The 27,020-nt window shown below is 44.4% G+C and overlaps 1 protein-coding gene across 2 annotated transcripts in view; it reads right to left on the reverse strand.

The window, feature by feature from the left end:
* Nucleotides 1-269: 269 nt before the first annotated feature.
* Nucleotides 270-27,020, reverse strand: part of LOC144099294 (sodium- and chloride-dependent GABA transporter 1-like) — a 54,330-nt gene continuing 27,579 nt past the window's right edge. Inside the window, exons 2-13 of one of the 2 annotated variants that reach the window (XM_077632482.1) lie at nt 23,441-23,576; nt 18,711-18,842; nt 17,327-17,561; nt 15,482-15,614; nt 13,807-13,941; nt 13,015-13,118; nt 12,401-12,525; nt 10,773-11,017; nt 9,177-9,279; nt 8,985-9,085; nt 7,454-7,624; nt 270-5,705 (exon numbers count right to left, since the gene is read on the reverse strand). In XM_077632482.1, coding sequence (XP_077488608.1) covers nt 5,574-5,705; nt 7,454-7,624; nt 8,985-9,085; nt 9,177-9,279; nt 10,773-11,017; nt 12,401-12,525; nt 13,015-13,118; nt 13,807-13,941; nt 15,482-15,614; nt 17,327-17,561; nt 18,711-18,842; nt 23,441-23,576 — 1,752 coding nt within the window. In that variant the 3' untranslated portion in view covers nt 270-5,573. The remainder of the gene's footprint in view (nt 5,706-7,453; nt 7,625-8,984; nt 9,086-9,176; nt 9,280-10,772; nt 11,018-12,400; nt 12,526-13,014; nt 13,119-13,806; nt 13,942-15,481; nt 15,615-17,326; nt 17,562-18,710; nt 18,843-23,440; nt 23,577-27,020) is intronic. The other variant, XM_077632481.1, reaches the window with a different exon arrangement.

Genomic DNA, 27,020 nt, shown 5'->3' on the forward strand with positions numbered 1-27,020 from the left:
GGATTACTCGTATGTGAGAAAACATACAGACCTGACACCGTATATCCTATATCATAGTAAGGTAGCCCATGTAACCACATATAGTAATGGGCATAAATTTTGTATTTTTGAAACATCTCTGACATTGCCGAATATTCGTCGTAAAAAAAAACAAGGTTTATATTTTGTGTGTCCAAAGGCCATCGGTGCTGTTATTTGGTTCTAGCAAAACCATATCAGTACTGCATTCAAAGACCTGCAGTAGAGCAACATAATAGTGAACCAGCATATTTCTTTTCACATTGCAATTTTATTTCTATTTGGGTGACTACAAGGGATGTACATCGTGTGCCTTGGGACTGAAGATACAAGTGGTGCAAAACAATGTACCTGTTTACAAGGTGAGTTCCTCCAAATAAATGCCTATATTCACAGAGGAAAGCCAACTGCAATCAAATTTCAAAGGTACTAGCATAAATTATCAGCCTAAAACATCACACCTTGCTTGATCAATTCATCATGTTGCTCAGTGCACTGCCTGTCGAGTAACAAGTAACACTTTTTGTCTGACTAGCCAGTGTGTAGTACATCTGTGCAGTGTATAATAGCACCGCAAATATTTTCCTTCAAAACTATATAACATTTATGTACTTTTCAACTGCACAGGTAAACAGCGATTTGCGATTATTGATCTGGCTCTGTCAACAGTGGCACTATACAGCATTTCTTTACCTGCAAAACAGATGCTTACTTCAGTAGGCCATGACTACCATCTCTCACACTTCATGCCTATATATGACGGAAGCCAACAGCCACCGTCATGTACTCCATGACAAGCACCTCTTTTCCCTTCACCTTTGTCCTTAATGCCTATGATAGTTCCAAACAACGAACATTTGCAGTTTTCATCCCGCATTTTGTCTTGCATTCTGGCAACTCATGTTGGCCGGCCTGCAACCTAATTTGTCAGACCACTAAATAATACCATTCTGATTAGTGAGCTCTGCATGAATTAAGAACTGTACCACTCCAAAAAATGCATGGCAATTAAGGAGATTACTTTGTGATGCTTCTCTGTTTTACACAGAACTGTACGGCTGTTCTCGATAAACTTGCAACAAGTTTGCAGACACACATTGCATCTGACATCACAAGTTCATTTTGTGACTTCAGCAAGGATTAGCACAGTTCTACTGGCCACAGATTATTACATTTGTTCATGACTGCACATGCACTGCATTGGCATTGAAAGCTGTAAACAAATCGCAAATCGCCAGCCTCTTCCAGTAAATAGTGTTCAGAGAGAATGTAAGGAGGGTTTCCCTTCATAGAAACAATTTTTGAAATCAGCATCAAGGAATTAAGGGCCAATTTCTACTTCAGGGCTTTTGGTTTACCTTTACAATAAATGCAGATATGGTGATTGAAAGCACCATGTCATATGTCTGCACAGCAGACTTTGCCCACTTATCAGATGCTTATCGCACTGGAGACTAGGGACAGATACAAGCATCTGATGATGCCCGCTCTTCACATATTTCAGACACAATATTTATATCCCAAGACTACACCCATCTGTAAAGCTTGTTGTTTTACAGAAAAGGACACAAAATTCATTTCAACTGCATACTCTTTCAGCAATCTGCCCTTAATATGCACACAGACCACAGCCCACAAGCCTTTGTGCATTTCACTTCCATTGCAATACAATATCAAATCCTGCAACTTTTGCTCAGTCGCTGAACACCGCAGTCACTTAACCATCATGACTGATAGTGAATAACCATGGGGGCATCACCGAATAATGGCAGCAAATATGCTTTACCATTTTGTTTACAGTTCTTGGCTGTGTGCCCATCCATTGTATGTTATCAAACAATTCAGCAAGCACCTTTTCACATGTCAGACGCCAAGCTAAACAGTACAAAGTTACTATGGTGTCCTCCTTGTTTACCAAAATACTTAACACTGTTTAATTTTTTCTGTCTTCATCAATTACATCCAAGGCACTGTCCCTATTTGATACTTCAGCTACTAGAGCACAAACAGGTACATGTACGACTTATATACAAATGTTGCTATGTACAGAGTGTCCCACTCAAAGTTCACAGTGGACAGAAGTGAGCAGAAACAGTCAGACTTCACTTGAATGCACTCCACTTTAGAAGCAGTGAACTAATGAGAGGTGACTGTTGTGGTGTTATGGTTCTGGTACACTCAATTAGAGCCAATCACAGCTGCATGCATTGTACCGTGGCAAGCATTTCAGGGTAAATGCTTCTCTGGTTTGTTTTTATAAACCCTTAAATATGTACCTAGACTGTTCAACCAACTCACTGACACCAAGCCAAAACCAGTGTACATAGAAACAAAGAATCTGGGTAGCAAACTCTTCCTCTGAAGGAGATAATCCACAAGATAAGATTTTCAGTACTGTTTCTGTCCCTCAGGAGCAAAAAACTCGTGCATAATATTTCCTAAAATGTGACTACAATGCCAAGTCATCTTTTAGCACTTAAGTGAAATAGTACAGTGCTTCTGTATTGCCTGTTCTTGGACTAAAATATGCATGGATTTTTCGTGCAATTTTGTACTATATACATAATAGGGAATATATAGACCCACTGAAGTTCATTCAAGTGATGTGCTACTGTTCAAGAAAATGCATACAAAATTGGGCAAAAAGAAAGCAGAAAGCAGTGAGGATTGTCACAAAAATGAAAATGCAGAGACATATTCCAGAAATACACAAGTAGATCATTCCAATGTCAATTCATTGGTCACAGCATTTTTCACAGCAGAGCAAGTTGAATGCAAAAATAAAACTGGTGCTTGTGAATGGTTAATGAAAGCCAAATATGCCTTTACTGATATTAATGAAAATGATAAAAGATTAATATTTACAGCATGTGCCTCATATTACCCCTGTTTGCTGCGTTCTCTTGCAATTAGTATCTCAATAAGTGAATAATGACGCAAGAATTTACAAAAGGAACTGTCTTTAAATGCCGTACTGCTCTATAAATTGTCACGACAGAGCACTCCCACTCTGAAATACTACTTGAAAGCCAAAGCATTCTTGCAGCATGCAAACCAAATATTACAGCTGCTGGTTTCATGGGGACAACGTGGTTATGAATGCTACTGAAGACAGAGGTTTAATTTTGTTTGCATATTAACATCGTTTCCTTTGTGTATGTTTCATCTTCACAAATGCCAGACCATTCATTGGTACTCTGGCAGCCAGCTACCTAAATTTTTCACAATGCCTTGTGTCACGAGCTAGAATTAATTTAACATAATCATGTCCCCACTTTCAGCTCACTGAATGGCTGTCATGATAGAAATATTTTCCAATAAATCCGCCTCAAGTGTTAGTGCTCATGATATCACCATCCAGCACCATTACTTATACGTTGTCCTGGACACTTTTTTTTTTAAGTGCACTACCTACAATACAGAGGGAATATGTCGATCACTCTATTGCCCACCTTAGCTAGAATAGGCAGAAATAAGTCTCGATACAACACTGAACAAAAACAAAATGCTCCATGCTGTCCCTACACATTCATGCACTCAGAGGTGCATGTTACACGAGTTGGTGATAACTTTTCCATGCTATTTACAATTCATATACACATATGCTCCACAGGACAACAGTGATGAAAAGAAAAATGTAATTCCGTCTGAAAAGGATGGCTAACGGTTACTTAATGTAACTTGAGCAATCAAGTGAAATATATTGCAATGCTGGCTTTTCACTAGTTTTGGACTTGAATGGTAGTTGGATTTTGCTGCTGACAACAAATAGCAAGCTTGTCAGATGCAATACGCATGATATCCAGGTATGCAAATGGTCATGCTTTAAGAAGTTTTGCATCGCTGATTGTCTCTCTTTTGGTGACAGGTGAAAAGCAGCAAATGATGCATATATATTTGTTTTAGCAGCTGCTAATGCGTAGCAGAGATGCATCTATGGAATGGCAGACATAATCAGCAAGTCATAGGATTTGTAAAAATACTGCTGCCCTGTGTCACAACATAAATTTCACTAGAAATATGGAGAAGCATATCCTTGGATCTCGAGAAAAATCTAGAAGCGCATGCATATTTTGTGCATGAAAGAAGTAAAACACTGCAGCACAATTTAACACGACCCAACCAAGCAGTGTCCCAGAGCAGCCTTGGATTTTGCCCACACAGAGGAATGTAACCCACTTCTCCAGTTGGCTTGCCAAGAAGCCAAGGCATAAATTCTTATCAGCACAAGCATTCTTTGAGCTTTTATCATTGCTTCGCAGCCTCAAACAGTGGCAGCGTCGCATACTTTGGAGGAATAATCACAACTTGCCATGTGAGCTGTGAGCGCACACTAAGTTGCCTAGCTAATCGACACAATCTACTTGCCGATACTACTGTATCACAATGACAACTGGAAACCTGGAGTGATGCACGACATTACTGTGGAAACTACGTGGCATAACAACAGCGATGACAATGTGGCTATTGTCGTCTTTTAACCCCCAGGCCCATGGCAATTTAGGCTTATCACAACATGGCCACAATGCGTGTCTGCTGCATTGCTGCATCTTGAGTCACTTATGACATGTTAGCTGCAAACAAATTTACTCTGTGACCCTTGCCATCACTGCCAGCAGTTTCTGCCCCTATATCTACCGCAGTGGAAGACCAGCCTCTAGTCAAGGTGATAGCGCATGACAACAGCAAGGGGCAGGGAAGCGCGATATCTAAATGTTTTAATAATTTATGGAAGCAAGTTCAGCAGATTTGGTCGCCACATTCTCGCTGGTACGACCATTTTGCTCATCACCACCTTTTCACATGCCCTTCGTGAGAGCAGCAAGTGAGATAATAGCATGCAGCATGCTGTTTCAGTACTGCTGTTTTGCAGCCACACATTGATGGCCCTTTCTGCATGCACATTACAGAATGGTATGGCAATGACAAGGAACAACACTGTTGTGTCGCAGACCTTCAGATAGCTGAACTCTGGTTGTTGTAATCAGTGCCTACCACTGCAGTGACAGTCTTCGTTGATTTTTCGGCTTAGTTTCAAAATAGTAGCATGCTCCCGCTACCCCCGTCACGGAACATCATCTATGACAGAAACAAAAGTGTTCCGGATCCTACTACACTAACCACGAGACAGGGTATTCTAAAACCGTGAACAACAATCGATCGATGTTGTTGTCATCTATGGTGGCAGCAAGTGATCTGAACGCCTTTTGCTGCACCTTGGGGCGAGAGTGGCCCTTGGTTAAGCACACGAGTTGCTTCTTCGGAAGGACTGGAACGGGCCGCGAACCGGTGTTTGCTGTTGGTTTTGTATCTGTTACACGTGTTTGGCGAATTTCAGAAGGACAACAGGAAAAGTAAGAGTGGTGAAGAAAAAAAAATAGGGAATAAGGTGAAGAGAAGACAGCGTGTTCTCGCCGAACCAACAGGCAGAGAAACAAGCCGCTGTCAAGTTTCGCCAAACCGGTTCTCGACCCCGCCTTTCCGCACGTTGTTGGGTTGTCGCAAACAAGTCAACTGAGGTTCAGACCAAGAAACTGGTGGTGTGGTGACTGTGATCAGGACTTTTCCTGCAGCAGCACTCGGACTATGTTGGTGGGTGGCTCTAAGGCCAGGCTTTCATCCGATGTGGGGCTGCCTTCCTGGACCTTGCGTGGCACAACCTGTGGGGTCACACCTTTCTTGATGCGCTGCAAAAAGAACAGCAAGGGGCTGCATTATAGCCACTTTCTTTTTTTTGTTCTCTTTTAGCTATGAGTGCCCCTGAAATACGGTTACAGGGCAAGGGAACAGAGTTCGTCGAGATGAAATTTCGCATTGCTGCTGAGCATGTGCTTTATGCATTAAGGTCAACTCCATCTAATTATTGTTCCCGGTAGTTGATTATGTGGCTCTTTATAGTTCTGCTAACGTTTGTCCAGCAGCAAAAAGTTCACTTATGGATGAGAAAATTGAATTTAAAAATTTGCCCGACACTCAATTCAAGCTAGTGACATGCACACTGAGAAGGATTGGTTGCTGCTGATTTGAAGTGAATGGCGAAGTGGCATAGGCTCTGGGATCCGCATAAGAAATTCGATGCTGACACACGCAGTTCACCTGCAAAATCAGCCAGTGATGACAACACTTGTATTTCATATCTTGGTGTTTTCTAGCTTATAAAAGCGTCATTTGTGGCGAGTGTGGTCTTCTTCTCGATAAAACTGCTTTAGTCTATCGATACAGGCAAACTTTAATTTGTCCTCACTATGCCTTACAGAAGTATACATTTTTACCATTTAAGAGTAAAAACAAAAAGACAGAGCTTCAAACCTACACAGTGCACAAGTTCAGTTTTTCCGTGTTGTGTCATGTGCTAACTGCTTTCCCAACTAATCCAACACACACTAAAAAAGTGCTGGTTAATGCAACCTACAAGAATATAGATACGCACAGGTCTCTCCATAAGGAGGTGGCCAAAGTTCACGGTAGTGCTCGTCCATGTCTTCTAAGTAGCAGAGAACAATATGGCACAAAGTTTGTGCCGCCTTCTCCTTGTATATATTATCCTACGCCTACAAGTTCCTTGGTAGCTTGTTTAGAAAGTGTGTTGTCAGAACAAACTATACCGACATGTAAAATATGCACGGGTGGGCAAGTGTTGCCCCCATTGACATAAATGTGTGCCCATCAGGCATTCAACATGCTTTTTGTTCCTGGAACAGCTGGAAAGCTGAGCAAAATAAGCAGCCTGACAACTGAATTTTACCATGCACTGAGGGGAAAATATAGGTATTTATTTATTTATTTATTTTTACATACTGCAGCTCCATTTGGAGCTATAGCAGGAGTGGGAGGTGTGCATAGAAAATCCAAGATAAGCTATACAGTGCAATGAAACAAACAAGAAAACATAAGAATTCAACAAATTAGAAATTTGGTTACAATTTAAGAGGTTGATCAAATGGCTGAATATAAGTGGCAATTGCGTCAATAAATTCATGTAAAGGAAGGGTGCAGAATGGACCAGGACGCATATTCCAAGCCTCGATGGTACGAGGGAAAAAGCTGTGCTCAAATGCGTTGGTACAAGTATAATAACGGACGAAGCTAAGTTCACGAAAATGTCTTGTGGCAGTGGGTTGAGATCGATCCAATAATAAAACTGGCACATTAAAGTCGATAATGAGCATGTGTAACACAATACAGAAATTTCAAAGATTGAATTCAAAGTAAGGAGTCAAGCAAAGGAATCCCACGCAGAATCTCAGCTCATTATAGTATGACGGCTTCTTGTAAAGTTCACATACTGAACTTGAGCACTGGCTATATCAGTTCACATTCAGATTCAGTGATGAATTAATATGTCCATGGCCCCATGCACATCACTCGCAGAAATGTCAACCTGTCTTCCTTCACTGCACGGGGAAGCAAAGAACACTAGCATATTTGCACACACCTCAAGGAGGGTTCCTGAGCTGTTCCAGAGGTAGTAGATGGCATAGGTTGGAATCCAGATGATGGAAGCCAGTGCCATGCCCCAGCCGATCATCTCACCCCACCAGGGATAAACATAGTGGTCAGAATACATGACCGGCTCAGGCACAGCTATGTAGAACACCAGCATACCCTGCGAAGGAGCAAGAGTTTTAACTGCTTAGAATCTGTGGTCAGTGATGCTAAAACAAATGAAGAATAGCAAGTGATCACTAGAACAAATATCAATTTTTAGTACTTTTGCTTGCAAATACTGTACAGCTCTTTCCATAAATACCAACTTAATTCCCTATATAAAGCCCAAAAGGGGTCCAAATAAAGCTCTTCACATCGATCATGTTATAGGCCAGCTCTATTTAGGCAGCTGACACTGTGGCATTGCAATGCAACAGCACTCAATTCTGCACCCAAATTCTACACTTCCATTCCTGGGTTCTTTTTACCATCCTGTCCTATGGCAGCCTTTGAAATCAGAACATTGACCGACTCAGTGACTCCAAGGCATGGTTGAAGCAAAAGAGCGAATAGCAAAGATAACAATATGCAAGAGGTACTACAATGTCACTGAGCAGCAGGAAGTAAGCAACTTAGCAGCCTCTTTCTCTTCTCAACCATTTACAGAGCCAGAACGAACAAATAATGGAGTTAAAACAATGCTGACATCTTCCGGTTCTTGCTGCCCAGTTTGACATGCCTAAAAATAATGATCACATAGCACTGGCATGAGTGTTAATGCAGCAGTACTGTTTCTAAGGTCTACACCACATGCACTTAGTGATGTTTCCTTACATGCTATGGTGCACATGTGCAACAAGCAAGCCATAGTGATAGGCAGCTAATATCTTTTGGGTGATGCTCAACTCGGTTTGTGGGTGGTGAGAACTGAAGAGGCTAGATGGCACAAAAGGTTGCAGAGGCATCTGAAGGGGCATGTTCGTCCCTACCAAGCCTCTGTTTCATTGTTTCCTCAAGAATACACTTATTAAATGTGGGTGGTTTTATCACCTTAGCATACTCCTTGGCTTTTCATTGTACTTTTGATGTGTGCATGTGCACAGTGGCAAGTTCCCATTAAAATGTATTCAAGTTCATGCTTCTTAAATGCACATTAGTTGTATGTATTCCATCTTTTTCTCATCCCTTATTCTTTCTTTGCTGCTTCTTTGTGGTGATAAAACCACCAGTGTGCACCATAGCGGGCAGGACCGTGATTAGCCGTCACATAAACGACTCTACAAACAATGCTGGCATGTAGCACACCAATGAATAGCATTTTTTTAATAGGCCATGAGTCTCTTACATTTAAAATAAATCTATGTGACATCTGACCGCAAAGTACAGCTTGCCAGATAATCTGAGCACTGAGCTGCAGGTGCAAAAGATGTTTCAGTGTGTATAGTCAAGCACACTGCAATATGCACACCAATTCTGGATGTTTAGATCAAAGAGAAATCGCATGTTCAATAGCAGCCAGACAAAAAGTGTACACTCACCACAATCACGCATGGAGCAGCGAAGAGCCAGCAAAAGAAGAAGTACTTGTTTGGCGTGAAGCCTATCATGTCCTTGATGTTGGCGTAGATCCTTTTTGCACCTGCAGGAATGCATGGGTTGCTCAAGACGCTTCTCTGGCAGAATGAGGCAACAGCAAAACATAAGGCTGCCAAAGGGCAGCGCCTGCCTACCATAAATCCAGGCAAAGCCGACAATCTCAAAGAAGACGACAGTCAGGAGTGAGACACCGCTAGCTGAGAAGAAGTCCATCAGCTGGAAGATGTACATGCCTCCCTGGAAAACAGCAAAAAAGAAGACAAGCACATTTATTCATTAGGTACAGGAGGCAGAGCCCTTTGTTTTTAGGTTTTCTTTCTTTTTTTCCTAATTCGTGGGATATAAAGATGCCTTTTCTTTAGTTTGATTACAGGTATACATTTTATTATCTAAGAAAAAGATGGAGAATTTGGGTTAATTGGGTTATTTTTTTCCATAACAGGTAAATGACTACGAGCACTAATTTCTGTGTAGGACAGAAAATGGTGTCAATTTTATTTTTAAGACTTATAAAACAACCAGACATGATAGGCTGCACCAAGAATATTTGCACTTGTGAACATGAGCGGTCCATTGATAACAAGGAGCAGCGTCAGCTGGCGATGCACTGCCTTGATCACAAATGCATGCCTCTGCTCAAACAATTTAAGACTCTGCGCAAGAGCAAAGATAAGAAAGCACGGGAACTTCAACAAGTGTTTTTCATCAAACAGAAAGGACAAGAATGCATAAGTTATACATCAATCAGACTATATAAGAAAGAGGCACACTTCCTTGAAAGCATGAGGACGTAAACATGTGTTTTTTATTTTTTCACTCGGCATGCTTGTGAAACCCTTTTTTGCCTGCGCTGACATGCATATCTTTAAATGTCTGTTCTTTGAATAAATCGGTTGTTAGTTTGTGCTTGTCCAGCCTTCTTTCATGTGATTGTCCCTTTTGTGCAACCCATCTTTACGCTACAATGAACCAAGTTGCCCGACTACTCATCTTGCTCAATAAATTTTACCTGTCCGCTACTTTTAAGAGCGTTAGCTGTTACACATCACGTTTCGACATTTCGTGGTGTTTCCTACCACCCTGAGATCACAGCGCCATCTGCGGTAGCAACTACTCATCACGTTTCCAGATTTCGTGGGGTCTGCTACCACCCTAAGATCGCAGCGTGATCTGTGGTAGCAACTAGAAAACAGCACATCTCGCATTGTAGTGCCATCTACAATAGCATTGCAGAAACAACCACCTGCTGCGTGCCAATGATGATGTCATTGTCCAATATGGTGGATAAAGGTGGAACTATGTAAGTATATCGTCAGGAGACGAAGTGGCGGCATAGTTTCGGTTTCTCGAATCCAAGATGCTTGCATACTATTCACCTCCACTCTCCAATAGGATGTCACATCACTATGACATGTTGATGGAGGCGGAATGCGAAAGGCATCCGTGTGCTGTGCGATGTCATTGCATGTACCTTGAAGGTCCCCAGGTAGTCAAATTTTTTTGGAGCCCTCCACTACGGCACCTTTTTCTCTCCTTACTTCATCCCTCCCTTCTTCCCTTTCATCACGGAGCGGAGCGGAGCGGTTGAGGTGTCCACACAGATGTGAGACAGTTACTGTTGCCTATACTTTCTTAAAAACCAATTTTCAATCAATACAGACTGTTACTGTACATGACCATTGCTATTACACAACTGCTACTATCTTGAGCCACACATGCCATGCACATACCTGGGTGACCAGGGGTAGACCCAGCAGAAACTGGATGACGACGACGCTCAGGGTGAAGAGGCGTCGGTAGGGTCTCAGGGTGGAGGCAAACTCATCAACGAGCCCCGTGACGAGTGCCTCAACGGTGCAGAACTGGCTGTCGATCCCCAACACAATGAGCATGAGGAAGAAAAGGACTGCCCAGACCGGTGCAAACGGCAACTGCACCACCATCTCGGGGTAGGCCAGAAAAGCCAGGCCAGGACCTGCACAGTGAGCAAATGCAGAGCAGTTTGGGTGAATGCACACTTCACTGGTGAAAAAAACTTAGATGCACTCAGAGTACACCATTTGAACTCTCGTAGTGCAGCATCAATCCCAAGCTGGTGGTGATGACGCTCAAAGAATGCAAGAAAGCATGAATTTTCATGATATTTTTGCAGGTTTTCATTTTTATGCTGCCTAGTATGAAGGCTGTACCTGGGCCTGATCTAAGACCCTCGCATTCTGACACACATCTCTAAATTTTAAAAGAATTTTCAAAGAAAATGTCATCCTCTTACATTTCTGGTGCATATGTGCATATTACAATTGTTGGCTTTATGTCTCAATAAATTCCCATCATGCACTTGTCCACCACCTGTATTCATGAGCCAGTTACACGAAAACAAAGAATAAAAGCTAGTTTCTCCCTCTACTCACTTGACTTATTCTGACAACTTTGTGCCACTGAACCCATTAATCAAAGTGAGAACATGCTGCGATATCATGAAATGATTACTGTATTTCTTCCGGACCACTGAAAGCACCTCAGCTCGTCTCTTGCGCACAAGCATTTTCCACATACCCCTTATTTTGTTATGCCCATAGAGGAAAGCAGGAGACAGGAGGCAACATAGACCAGCCTAGCCCGAAAAATCACAATGGGAGACATTTCCACTGCTATTTCTCCGCCTGACACAGCTAAACTTTGCATGAGGTGTTGCCGCCTAGGTGCCACTTAGACACTCAAAGTTGTTAAAAATGAGATATAGACACCAGCTCATTAGTCTGCTGCGCATGCTATGCTCCATCATGACCTGGTCATGAGCTGGGCTATATTTTTAAAATCGCTAATGGCTAAGCATGAAGGATTGGAAAATATTGCTTCTTCTTAGCCTCTCCTTTCCTTCATTATTACAAACTTCTTACACATTGTCACTGAGACAATATTCGTGTGGTAATATATTCCGATGTGTTGAACAGTGCTGTAAACTAATTTATACCACATTCAACTAAAAAGAATCACGTGTATTTTACTTGTTGACAAAAAACAAAAACTTATGTTTGGGGTGCTGGATTGTTAGAGGCACTTGGCAAATGAAATTTTGAAGCAGCATAGTATCCAGTGCAAACCAAGCAACAATATATTATATAATCAATAAATAAATAATCTGAACAGCCCTTACTTCTTAAAACTTAAAGCAATTATACAAGCTGTTTTTATACAATTGCAGCAAGTGCAAGGTAGTATCCTCGCTTTGTCCAAACAAGATTACAAGGAAAACCTAAACAATTTTGCTCTGGTCATGACCATAGTTGTGCCTAACTTGTCACATGTTCAAGTCACTGCCTAAAAACTGTGCGCAAAGCAGTCAGTACCAGCCTACCTGATCGTGCAACCTCCGAGACATCCTTGCCTTGAAGGTGAGCCATGTGACCTAGAACTGAGAATATGACCAGGCCCGCAAAAAGACTCGTTCCACTGCAGATGGAGCATACTATCATGGAATCCCTGCAAACAACAAACCCAAATTCAGGAATGTTGCATGTGATCATAAGAGCAAAATCAGATATTGTTTTCATGCCCTTTACTGTGGCTAGTATATGATGTCTGAACTATGAGGCCAAGCCATTACTCTCTACCTCTTTGCACCATTGCCAGGCATTCAAATGAACTGAAAAGTACTCATCTGCAGTGTATTAGTTTGAATGACCTGAAGAAGGCACCTGATTAGAACAAATATAGCTAGCATTCAGCCTGTGCATTCCCAAATGTGTTGGTAGACTGTGACATTCATAAGTGTTAAACAGAAATACAGTTACTTTTGTGCTCTTCCTCACCAAATTTTGAAAACATGGAAATATTCCCCACTTAAAGCGACCTACCATTAAACCTTATGATGCATGATATAAATTCCAAGTCCAAAAGCATGCTTAGTAACTGCAGCCATCATTACCACAGTTACCAGCTGTGAATGAGAGTGTAGCCATCAGCACCAACCTGTAAAAGTTGTGGTTGTATTTGTTGTAGCTGCCGAGTGCAACGTTCGCACCAATGCCAATGCCATACGAGAACAACACTTGCGTCCCAGCAGTGATCCAGACCTGCAGACATGAAAGACATGACAACAAATTAGGCTGTCAGCTCTTATTGTCATCCACTGCTCAAGAGTTCATCATCCTCCGACAAAGGAGTCCCATTGTCAACAAAGCATATGCAAGGCACTGAAGAAAAATAGCAAATAAAAAGTGAACACTTTGTCAACAATGTGAATGCTGCCTTGCCTTGACCAGAAGAGAGTTAATTTTAGCTCGTGCTTATTTTGCATGTGAAATGTAAGTGTGAATGAGTATTCGTTGTGTGTAATGAGCAGGTGCTATGACTTCTCTGAAGGCCAAGTGATGCAAAGGCTACATGAACACAAACTGTATGAACTTTTTGTGAACCTTGTGGGTTGCTCAATGCTGCACTGCTTTCAATTAAGTATTCATTTGCTCTTAGCTTCCTTATCAACATGAAGCTGCCTGTGTGACACAAGTCATACAAAAAACTAACACAACCAAAGTCAATAAAAATGACACACGATGGGTCTGGCCCTATTTATGTGCTACACCAAGCCAGGCTGTATGTCAAGAAATAGTGGTATTAAAATACATCTGTTGTAACAACATTTCTTAAATTTTATCATGCTAGTAATGCTAAACTTGAACACACCATCAGGGCATGAAGAGCCCGAAAGCATCACATGACTTCTCCACAATCACCACCAGTAAATAAAGGGGCTTAGCATACCCTTGGATCTCTTAGCTTGCTCCAATCAGGACGCAGGTAGTAGAGTAGTCCTTCAGAAGCACCCTCAAGTGTGACTCCACGAATGAATAAGATGAAGAGAATGAGGTATGGGAAGAGTGCTGTGCACCAAATAATCTGGAATAGGCAAAGCAGGAACACAAAATAGGTGAGGCACAGAAGTTTACACTAAGAAAAACTGCTTTCTTGTTTCTGCATTCCATGAAAACACTTAAGCCATTTATTTATCTAAGGCTAAGTCATGTATATGTATATTCATCCCCTGCAACTACATGCTAAACCAGCTTAGCATCATAAACATGCTCATATAGGTACTTCACAAATGTTCTCTGAAAGCTTAATTTGGACGTATTATCCAGATTGTGCTCACATTTGCATCAGCCATTAACAAATTGTGATTGCTGCATTTGTGCGGCAGCATATGCACTTTATGGAATTAGCGAATTTTCCAGACTGAGATACGTGCCAGCTCCCCAAGTCAGTGGACTGCAAACAAATGCATGAACAAGAGACGTTATCCATTGCCTCGGCTTGTTGCAATGCCTTGCTCCAGACTGAAGACACTGTATTCGGCTCAATGTCTCACCCTTCGTTACTTTTTCACACGGCATGTAACTGGTCTACCAACTATAAATAGATCCGCTATAGCTATCCAACATTGTGCAACCTCACACACACCCTTTCTCTATCCCACTGCAACCATTTCCTACACCTTCTCTGACAGCCAGCATAGATTATCAGTCTCTAGAACAGCATGTCTCCAGCCCAACTCTCGGCCTGTCCTTTTATGACTTCCTTCTCCCTTATGCGGGTTAATAAAGTGTGAAAAACAAAGACACAGTAGACGAAAGGACGAGACAGAGCTCCTTTGTCCTGGCAGCTGCTTGGGTCACAACAAATGCGAGACCACATACTAAACGACATGAAAGACATTTCTGGCTGAAAGTGGCATCCACTGCCATGGCTCAGTAGTTACAGCGCTCAACTGCTGAGCCTGAGGACGCAGGAGATGAAATCCCAGCCGCGGCAGCCGCATCCCAATAAGAGGCGAAATGCAAAATGCTGACCAATGCTAGTGCATGTTAAGGAGCCCATAGTGGTTAAATTTAATCCGAAGCCATCCACTGCGTACTGCACTCCTTTCTCTCTTCCTTCTTTAACATTCTATTCTCCATACCCTACCTCACAGTGCAGTTGAAATGTCCATGCACTGAGGAGTGAGACAGCTACTGCGCTTTCCCTTTCCTAATCAATCATCATCTCAAAGTGGTCTGGTTTGCTAACACATGCGGCCATGCAACCGTAACGACCATAACACGAAAGTGCTGGCTGGTTCCAGCATTGGTGGCTGCACCACGTGCCCTCGTTCTGAAAAAAAATGAGATATGCTTCAGATATTTAAATGCTTTTGCTGATAGAGCCCACATCCTATCGGTTTGCCTCGCTGATCTCCCCTAAACCAGGTCTGCAACTCAGTACTTTTGAGCAGTGGGAGGCGGTGCTGCTCATTGCCTACTTCCCGTCCGAGCTGACCTTCTGTACGCTGTTGCACGAAAAGCAAAGGATAAGATTATGATATCAATTATTGTGACCAATAGTACCTCTTCCAGAAAAGGCATCTCATAATTTGTTGAGCAACGAGCTTCATGGGACCAACCTTGCCACTCTGGTGGAGGCCCCTCCAGATGACTATATACACGAGGAACCAGGCCAGGAGGAGGTAGAGGGCAAGTTCTGGTCGCAGAGAACCAACTTCTTCCAGCCCATTAGTGATTCCCAGCACATTGTTCCTGGAAACAAGAGGAAGAACTTGCTCGTTGCATTTATTGTCAAGTGAAGGCGCAACAGTTTGCCATGTTGTGATAAATGATTTGTGTTTCTTCCACCCAACAGCAGAGGTCGACCATTTGTGACAAGCAAGACACCCGTTCAGAGTTATGATACTGAGCTAAAGCTATTATCTGTACAGTTTTCATTTTGTTTTATTTCACATTTTCATTCTATCTTACAGCTCATAGTGCTGGAGGCCAACATGCTCTACTGTCACTTGAGCATGATTTCAGGCTCCCACGTCATTGTAGCATGACACAGATGACAAATTCATCGCATACTCAATTTACTGCAACGACATTTGTCCCCTAGCAGTCTGTTAATTATGTCAGCAGTTAATTGACTGAGAAGCCAGTGATATGGAAGGGCAGGTCCAAACAGTGAAACCTGCCCAGAAGTGGCCCATCAACTGGAAGAATCTGTAAACAGCCCGTAACATATTTTCGCTTTTTTATTATTATATATTTATGCGACCTATATTATATCAAAACGAAACAGCAGGACTGTTGTTTTTCTTTCTTCTGCATCCGTTCCTCGAGCAGTCAAACAAAAATGGAAACAGATAGGACCCAAGTTGAGGGTAAAGAAAGCAGCCACTTGTATGTTTTTTTTTCTCAGTTTCAAGATTTCTGTGCTTTTGTTGAGCATTAACAACACAACGAATACTTAACAACTTTCCCAAATATCAGGTTTAATTCCTGTACTTTTGATAGCCTACAGTAAAAACTTCTTCACGAGAAAAATTATAGGTTATCATCCGGGTGTTTGTGGGCGGTATAGAGTGCTGTAGCTGCTCACTGTTAAAGGGACCCAGAAAGGGGGTCTCAATAAAGGTCCGATATGTCTGGGATGTTAAAGGACCACGGTTCATAATTATCCCCAAGCAAGAATTATTTTAATTCGTTTTGTGGAAGCTGAGTTATATGCAGTCGAAATTTGAATTCCCGCGTCTTCGCGCCTTTCCCTCTCGCACACCAAAACGGCGGCGCTCCTCCGCCGGCCCCTTCCCTACCTCCGCCAGCTGCGGCGCACGCGGAGTGGCCGCGGTAGCGCGTGACGTTTGAAAGAAGTTGGCGCTGTGAACCAATGATAACACCCGGCTGCTGACGTCATTTGCAAGACGTGACGTCGTCTGCCAGGTTTTCGTACGAAAGCCCGGCACCGCGCGTCGCCGCCAGGTGCGAAAGCGGGAGTTTTAAAAATGTATTGTAAATTTCCCCGGCTCGCTTTTGAGGTCTCGTACGCGGCATGGACGCTCGGTGGCCTGTACTCTCCATAGTGCAAGCATTTTAAAGCCAAGCTCAAACACGCCTTTCTATGACGCTTTAATCACTATAAAGTTCAGCCTTAGATAGATCAGTTACTTCAGCTTGCAACGATGAAGTGCTAAGATGTGCCAAGCTCCTAGGGAAGCTTTGAAGTTGGGGAAAAAACTGCATAGGAGCGGCGGCAACTAGGGTGAGAATGTTTGAGTTCGGTTACCTCCGCCCTTGGGACACCCATAGTGATTCACGATATCGAACCTAAAGCGCTGGCAACGTAATTCGCGCTGAGGATTTCAAGAAGAATTTGCATTTCCTTGCCCGCTTTATCTATGCGAGGTCTGACGACGGCCCCATACATCCTCGGTCCATATATGCATTGAAAGCCTGTGACAAGGTCATGCACTCACTCCCAGTACTCCTTGACGGAAGAGACGGCCTGGGCGGCCGTGAGGTTGCGGTCGGCCAGGCTGGAGAGGTTGTCGCGGATGCCCAGGCAGCGCTCGGTGTTCCAGTCGTTGCCACACTGCTCCCAGGGCAGCGGGCTTCGGAACGAGGCGACCAGGTAGTACAGCGTGTACGCGATGAGCACGATGTAGTAGATGTTGCTCAGCCCGATCATGGTCATGGACGCGAATCCGACTCCTGCGCGTAATAGAAAAAGAACCAACAACATTTATGAAAGGCGGTGAAAGAGGACTCTTGCGACGGCAGTAGGGCACTGCGTCTTGATTACATGGCCTTCTTATTAAGTGAAACAGAGGCGCACGCAGAAAATGCGAGATGAATATCTATTCAGTTAGCTAACAGGCGTGATGTGTCCACGCCAAGAGCGTGCGTGTCTTCGAGCACGAATTCTCCTCGTGCATAACCACTCTTGACGCCGAACATTGAACACGTTCGATATCGACTTTTTTTCTTGCAGTCATCCACCACAAAGCTAAGTCCAGATTCCCCCCCCCCCCCCCCCCCCCTTATTCTTAAAGGGGCTGTGAAAGGGAGTCTCAACAAAGATGCGATTTTCCTAGGATGCTAAAGGCCGCCGCTTCACAAGTATCCTCAAGCAATGATTTTTTAGATGCGTTTTGTGGAAGCTGAGTTATCTGCAGTCAAAATTTGAATTTCCGCGTCTTCGCGCCTTTCCCTCTCCTCTCATCAGTTTTTGAACGCTGAGGCGCACCTCCGCCGACCCCTCGCACTCGCCCCCTCCGCAGGCTGCCGACGCGCGAACCAATGCTAGGTCCCCTGCTGACGTAACGAGAGCTACATGACGTAACGAGCGCGAATGCTGACGTGTAACTAGCGCGGATTCGGGCGTAAGCGCAGCACCGCAGGTCGCCGAGGCGCGGAAGCGGTAGTTTTAAAGGTTGTATTGTAAATTATCGACTCGCTTCTGAGGTGTTGTACGCGGCATGAACGCTCATTGGCCTGTACTCTACATAATGCGAGCATTTTATAGGCAACCTAAAACACCCTTTTCAGGGACCCTTCAATCTTTGTTGGGGCGTGTCCAGCACGCGGGCGTCCGTGGCGAACCTGAAGTGCAATAACTTCTAGGTTCTGAATTGAACGTTTCTCGGATGTTTCTAACTTTGTAACCCGACGTCTGGGCGTTTTAACAAGAAAAAAGCCAGTAATGGAAGCAGAAGAAAAATCATAAACTTTAGGAGGTCAAAGATAAGTTTTTAACTATGCGTTCCTCCTTTCTTAAATGATTAAGCGTCTGGGTGCGCCCTTGTCTAGCAAGGAGGGTGAGGGCAGACGTAAGAGCGAAAGTATTGCAAAAAGAATTACCTTTGAACATAGGCACGAGGTTCCATATACCGACGCCTCCCGTGTTGAGATACTGTCCGATAGAGACTTCCATAACAAACAAGGGTATTCCGCACAGGACGATGCTAATAAAAAATGGCACCAGGAAAGCACCTGTAAAACGAAGCACGCAAAACACGCACAAGAACAGCAGAGAGTCAGAAACGTTGAATGTGTGCGCAACTCGGCACAGAGTTATAAAATCACGCACAGAAAAGACACGCATTCAATCATTCACAGTTGGCGCATCAAGCACTGCAAAAGAAAAAAGTGCCACAACCATACACAGCCACTTGAGTGAAAGGTTCGTAGGGAGCACGTGATCTGGTTATATTTTTTAATTGAGCCTTGCCAGTTGATTTATATTCGGTTCTACCAAATCCGAAGATTTGATTCCGCTTTGCCAAACCATTCTTAATTTACAGTCCACACAATCAGCCCCCAGGAACCTTTCAAATTAAGGCAACCCCGCCACCCATTCAAGACATGTACACAGTGGTAACAGAACAGTACAGCCACAAATCGTCAAGGGAAAGGAAAAAAAAAGAAATAGCCAGAGGCACGAAGGTTCGCGCCCTGCTTGCGGGACCGAGAAGAAAGTCCCGCACTAAAGGCACCCGGGATGCGGATATCGCCGGGTGTATGCAATCTAGTTAGACGCGCTTGACATCCCCACAACATCTTGCTCGTCTAGATTGCTCTGCAAGGAAACAGCCCGCAAAGAGAATTAATAGAGAGACCGGCCCTCACGGGGCCCACAAAAGTATACAAGACACAACAAGCAGCGCCGCTGCACTGTCGCAGTCGCGTGAAGCCAAAGGGCCATGGCACGGATGCACACGGAAGCTTCAGACAAATGGCCTCTGCTCGTTCGGACTTCCGTCAGACAGCGGCACGCACCAGGAAGCTGTACAGCGAGTGGGTTGCTGTTTGCTTTTTTTCTCTTGTTTTTGTCTTGCTCTGGTGCAGCATTAAACGTTTTTGCTGAGTTAGGCTAGCTGTAGTGACTGGTCGGCTGGAGCTCTTTTTCCAATCTTCGGAAGGAACACGAGTGGAATAAGGCAGCTTCAGCGATAACAAAGAATCCAGAACTTTTGATGACAGCGCAACTGAAGACGAGGATGTATTAGGTTATTCGCGGAGAAAACTAGGGCCAGCTGCCACACGTTCGAAATTACGTTTAAGACATCCCGGCTTTTATTCCAATATCGCCAATGTTGAGGTTGGGGTATCAGTTAATCACTGCTTATTTAATTAGTTGTTGGAGGGGTTGTAAGAAACGAACTTCTCGAAGACATCGCACAATTAGGCTGCCGGGTATGTTTGCCAGTGATTCCATGCACTCTACTTTGCTATTCTGATGTGCTTTCCTTCACAACAAGACGCAAGCAAAGAAGGAATTTTGCATTGCGTAGCTGTTCAGTATGCATAAAGGTAGATGAAATTTCTTAAACCAGCAAAAGCTCGCTACGCACCGCGTGCATGACCGTCCCCTGAGCGACCTTTACAGGACGGTCGCTGAACAAGTCAGAGAGTTAAACCGACATCTTGCGTTTTGTGCAAGTGGCTTCAAGTGACTGCGGCAGTGCAACACATGTATAACACCACAGGGCACAACATTCAAAAGCAAATGTAATGAACCAGGTAAAAAGAAATGCAGACTACTTCAAGCATATCAAGAAAGAAGGGGACTGTACCCACACATTTTGTGCGTCTGGGCAGTACAAATTTAGGTTTTCCTTGAGTTAAACGATATCTCAACCGCTTGTTATCAATCAAATATATAGAAGTATTGCAACTAAAAATGGCTATGGGCACTGGTTGCTGCTTCAGAAAACGTATGCCACATTTCAGTTCTAAATGTAAGCCTTCAGACAGAATAACTGGCGTTACAATGTTTGTAATTGTATTCGGTTAACATTGTAGCCAAGGCACCGCACTGAATCCTTCATATTGCACTGATGCCTGTAGTTTTTACTACTAGCATTGCTTCTTTACAAGTGAAAAGTAGTCTTCTAGATACTATCCAGACATAGTTAATAACTAATATAGGTAGGGAACCTTATCTTCTAGAACAACTGCATTTACTTCTCGCTGTTCCATAATTTGTCGAGCCCTGCACCTTAAATTATTCCTTCCAACCTTAATTGCAAGCTGGCATTGACACACAGGTTGCCTGCGTTAGGTGAAGCCGCATTTCATTTCACGCGGAGAGATGTCATTGCATGTTTTAACATAGATTTCTACGACATGTATCGCTTTCTTGCGGCTCCAGGCTTCCGTTTGTTTAGTGGTAATTAGTTACCTCATGCTTTCATTGAAAAGTTAATACCTAAAATGCGCATTACAGTTTAAGCAACAAAGCCTCTCCATTAATCTTCCTCTTTAAGTTACATAATGCAACATTATTAGTGGTCAGGACTTCTACCAGTGGTTGTCGTCATGGCTTCATATCCATACCAAGCATGTAACGTCAGTGTGAAAAAGCTCGCACTGAAATAAGATTACTTGCTGAACTGGCTGTTAGGTATAACCTACATTCTGCCAAGCGGCTCTGCTAGAACCAAGGACAAGAAAAAAAAACAAAGATATGAGAGTAACATAAGCTTCTAAAGCTGTGTCCAAGCTCCCCGGCGCCAAGATTCTTTGACGACTGAATCTGTCTTTGTCTTGGCACAGCACGGCGCAGTTGCACCACCTAGCTGGGCCCCCATCCAGTTTATTTTTGCAGAGTTCTGTGGGGAGACCTTAGGTTTCCTCTCTCTCATCAGAGGCAAGTGCCTAAGTCAGCAGGTGCAGTCGAGTGACGTAAAGTGTGCCTTGGCTCAATGATAAAACCGGTTGGATTGCTTCCGCTTGTCAGGTGTAGAATGAGCACCCTACCAAACTGAGCAAGCAACTGTCGTTGCTTATAAACATTCAGTAGTGTGTTCTCCAAGTTGCCAAGCTTGAGCCTTGCAGCAGTTATAGGAGCACTGCTTACAGTAACTGAATTGAATTCATCTCTGCTCCTAGCTCAGCTGCTTCGTCAGCTGACCTAGTGTAGTATAGACTTCGCCCAATTAAAGTCCACTTCATAATAGGAGCCCTTCAGGAGTGGTTGTATCTGGCGAATGCAGATAAGGCGATTGTGGTGGGCCTGCTTGCGAAGTTTAGTTGAATAAGCCCGAGCTTGGCAAGGCTTGGTCCGAGCCACCCAGCGCGCCACTTTACGTGACTTCAACTGCTGGCTTAACTGTCTGGTATTGAGCTGCCTGCCTGCATAGAAGCAATACCGCACGATTCTTTTCGCACGTGCTGTCAGCATATATCGAAACGCGAACAAATTAATTTGACCAGAATAATCCCAGTTATGCTCACACCTTCGCCATCGGAAGGAACTGATATGATTAGTGTCCTGACGTGGACGATGAATAGTATACAGGAAGAAGTTTTGACAGTTCGCGTTTCAATTTATGCGTACTGCGCACATAAATAACGCTAAAATAGCGACTGTCCAAGAAGAAAAAAGTTGACTCAGGTATTGCGCACGAGATACCGTCGCATCAGCATGCTGTGCAAAGATGTCTGACACCTGAAGGAACTGCAATAAACAAGAAAGCCACGAGCGACGACTTGCTTGAGGGAGAAAATATGATCATTACTGTGTCTCTTCCACGCTGAAAAGTTTTCCTTAAGATATGACCTGAACTTATTACCATCGCGTAATTTTTTGCAGCTTTTATAACCTACTCTACTTATGCGCAATAAGCGACAGATCAAATAAAACCAGGCCACAAGTGCTTCAGGAGTGGAGTATAACAGCGTAATGTTCGACAGGCTTCGAAAAAAGAAGTGTGATCATAGAAGTCAACCCAATTTTCACTAACAGTGTATTCTTGGAGCAGCTATTCGCAGGAATTGAAAAGCTTTCACACAGGCCCTGTTAGCCTCACAAGCCCTCAAGAATTAAAGCCAGCAGAGGAATCTGCTCCTGGCTTTTGGGGGAACATAGGAAAAGAGATTTCGACTAAGGCACCACAGTGGTGCCATCACACAGCGTTTGTTCAAGGCACCAAAAGAGGTTTGTTTAAAGCCCCGTTCAGGCGCCGGTTACACCAGGTTAATGCAGATGCTGAAAATTTTCATAACTTGTGTAACGGAAGACATAGGAACGAATTTTGGCTGAAAGGCACAGGACACTTAATTGTATGCAGAAAGCGTAATACTTACGACGAGCACATCAGACCTTAAATCGCACTCAGTTGAAATGCAGATTTGGGAAATTGCTTTCACGGACTGTTTTGTCCATTCCTGTCCGCTCTGCAATTCGGTGGCCTCGCTTTGTTTGGTCTGTCGCATTCATTAAAGAGCCAGAAATAAACGAAAACGCATGTCTACTTGGGTTTTCAGGGCGCCACAAAGGCATACCCGGGACAGCATGTGTAGCTGTTTTCGGAATGCTATCAAAAACAAGTTTTTTTTTTTTTAATGAACCCATACGAATTCGCATGAGACCCATAAGGACTACAAGGAAGTCAGTACTATTTCATACGGCTGGCATATGATTTCACATAGTTTTCTTCAAGCCTTTTTCACCAGTTCTATAAAGAAATGATGCTGCACGCGCTAGTGAATGAGAAGAAATAAAATAGAGAGACAGAGAGAGAAAGATGAAAGTCAGAGATAGAGAGAGAGAGAAACACGGCTGTGGTGCGTCCTCAGGGACTGACCTGTTGTTGCGAGCGGCGTGAGCGAGGAGGAAAAGGCGCGCCGTGGAGTGGCGCCCCCCACGGCCCGCTTCTTCGCTCCTCGTCCTGAGCTTCGCTCTGGTGCCAGAGCCCCAGGCTCGGAGCGGGGCTCTGTCGCCTGTCCCCAAAACACCCACCACCACAGAAACGCTCGAGGACGCTGCCACCGTCTTCGGCGAGACCTCTCGCGCAACGTCATCGCACGGAGGAGCCACCGTCGTCGGAAGAGAAAAAGAGGGGGAGAGCCTCAGAAGAAGGGAGAGGGGGGTCGGTCGGGGAGGAAGGGAAAGGGAAGCGGCGAGGCGGGAAAGGGAAGAGCAGGATCGTGACCGCCCGTGCGCTCCGGGGATTTCGGGATTAGGGAGAGCGCCTGGGAGAACGCGGGTAACGAGCGCGGATCCAGAAGCAAACAAAGTTAGACACGCGATTAAGCTGAGCCTGACACGTGGACTGCGCTGTCGAAGGATAGCAAGCAACGGACGGGAGCGCCAAGTTGAGGGTGTTAGGTCCGCTTGGAAAGGCGGCGTTCCGGTTTTGGAAAGTGCTGCGGGTGTTTTTCTTGGTAAAAAGGGCAGGAAAATGTGACAGTCGTAGATGAGCAGGCTTATTCATGCATAGCGTGCTATACGGGAGTTGAGCTCGTCAATGAATTCCGAAGTGAAGACTTCTTTCCAGCACTACGATCGGAGGACGCAAGGCGAACTTTTATCAAAGCCTTAGTGCGTAGCCGCCGGCCACTGACCGACTGCAGAAGCGTAGCCAAGGACTACCGGGAAGGCCAACTGCCAAAGTACGTTAAGTTTAAAGCGGCAATGATCATAGTAACTAGCACGTTGAAACTACAAAGCGACAAGCTAGTAAAAAATGACGGAGATAACCAGAAGCTTGATAAATAATGCATATATTTCTCGGCAGTCATTGCGCACAGGGGCAATAAATATTTGATCACTCGCTGCCTTTATTTCGATCGCATCTTTCTTGATCAATCATGACAAGCTTAACGACCTGTCACGACAAGAATAACGGCCTTTCGTCGCTGATGCCACGGTAAGCACTAAGAACGATCATCAACGTATGTTACCACTACTGTGACGCACGCTACTACTAACCTTCGTGTTGTCCACTACGGCGTTTCGATCGCCATGCGGGATAACGTAATTTGCGTCTCCTGAATGGTGATGTCCCTAGTACCGGCGCGGTAACCTCGTAAACTGAAGCAGCCACCCGAGAGCCGGGACATAACCCGATTTTCCGGCATACCCGCGACGAGAACGCTGCGTTCGCCATTCTCCCATTGTCCGTCCCTGTATTTCCCGGCGACCTAATTAGCGCCGGTGAAGGCCACTGCCATACACGAAATGGCTACAGCGGACTCTCGGCAGTAACATTCTGTCGGCTGGTGCGGGCGGGTCATTCTAAAAGCGTAAACAGTGCTGGGCCAAGGACTGAATAATGGCAGAAAAAATTAAAAAAAAAAAGGAAATATGGTTAATGGCTTAAGACTTCACGGTTTACAAAGTGCTCAGCATGCATAAGGAGCCGGAGTAGGGAAGAAGTATATTTTGAAGGTGACCGTGCACGTCTTCCATGTACGTTGTTCATGGGAAGGGGAGAATGTTTTCGATAAGGTCTTAGGGAGGTGGGGTGGGAATGAGGGAAGCGAAATGCATAGGCATTGGGAATATGGGGAGATAGAAGAGAGAGAGAGAGAGAGAAACGGGGAGAGGGGGACCAACAGTTTTCTCTCCTCTCCGACCTAAAAAGAGAGGAGCGCAGTTTAGGGCCACGAACTCTTTCGTGACCCCGCGCGCATTTTACGCGTGTTATACAGCGTGCTGCACGCGGTCTTCAAACGCGAGAAGCACAGACAAAACATCGCCAATGGAAGCGGGGAAAAAATAAATAAATAAAGTGCCGCAAAACACGTGTTTCGTTCCAGGTGTGTGGGGGGATCACTGTAATAACCACCTGTCTGCCTCACTCCGTTGTCTGCTCTGCCACGTTTTCTATAAATGTGATGGTGTTTTAGCGGCCGCCAGCCTGGTTTCTGTGACACCCTAGGGGCTCTCTGCACTGTTTCAGCGTCGCGCAGGAACAAATGGCAAACGTCGGTAGCTTAGTGACACATTTGCAAACACACTTTCAGGTGAAACACATCGCTCGAAAAACGACACCAAAAATCATAACATGTGCACACATCTTGAACATGCATTGATTCTTATGGCCTTCTAATAACCCACCTTAGGTACATGAATTAAGGACTATAGCAGAACCCTGTCGGCCGATCATTAAAAAAAAAAAAGCTGCTGTCATGTTACAAGACAGGGCATTGCTATTGCTTGAGAACTTTTTTGTTGCTTTAGTGATTATAGTGTGGCGAAAATACAACACTTGCACAGTCCTGCACGTTCTAGGAAACACTAGCTTTAAGTAAAACACCCTGAATACACACCATGTTTAACACACACCATGTATGGAACGCAGATTATGTGCATAGGCCCTCGAGAAAAGTAACCGTTTTTCCACCCGCCGAGTCGCAAAAGTAGGTTTCAGAGAGCCTGTATAGTAAATGTTCACGGTACAATCCTAGTTTAGGCGGCTGCTAGTTTGCAACATCCAACAACCCAACTTTCTAACACATGTTGCACCGCGTATCACGTAGAAACACGCTTGCAGAAATACAGCTATACAAACACACGGGTGCAGAGAGACCAGGCTGGCTGATTCATGCATCAATTTGTTCGTGCGCCCCAGAGAAATGCTGCATCTACGATCAGTCAACCCGTAAAGCGAACAAATTTCACCTAATCATCCTTGGGCTGCTACCATTTAACCCTTAGACCGCCATTTCCTGTCACAGCCTTCAGTTTAAATTAACTAGCACGGTACTACCGCTTCACCTGCAGGTATTTTGTTTCGACCTCACGCACTATAAGCAGTAAGGGAAATACATTAGCAGCACAGGACATTAGCCCAACATTGGAAATATGTTGGTAAATGCTGGTCCTTTGTAGGGCCGGTTTTTGCCGACGCATCTTCAACATTCGGGCAATGCTCTCTGCTGATATCGATCCTGTAGTGCTGTTTGAGAAAAAAAAGGCATGCGTTTCTAGAGTTCCTTCAAGCTACATGTTTGCGGGGATCCAGAATGGATTGTTCTATTGTGTGCATTGCGCAGGTGGCATGTCAAATACTGTCCGCAGGCGAGCTTTCGGCACGCCTGCTGCGTAATGCCAACCTTCTGCGACCTTTGCGCACATTCCGCGACACGATCAAAACAAGAATCCCACGCACGTGCCGACAGGGCTCTCCACGGGACGCCTCCTGACCTCAACTGTATCCTCACAGACACATACTCCGATGCGCTTTCGTTGGCATGAAAATGCAATGGCTCCTTTTTGTTTTCTTTTTTTCTCACCGCACATTAATCCAGACGACTCCATTCCGTCGCGTCCTTGCATCCAGTTCAAGGCGGGATGCGTCCGCCTCGCACTGCTTGCAGACAGCGGCGGATTTGGCCTTGCTATAGGGCGAACTATTGGCCGCGCCGCCACTTGAAGGA

Source organism: Amblyomma americanum, chromosome 7 (genome assembly GCF_052857255.1).
Source record: "Amblyomma americanum isolate KBUSLIRL-KWMA chromosome 7, ASM5285725v1, whole genome shotgun sequence".
Taxonomy (NCBI): domain Eukaryota; kingdom Metazoa; phylum Arthropoda; class Arachnida; order Ixodida; family Ixodidae; genus Amblyomma; species Amblyomma americanum.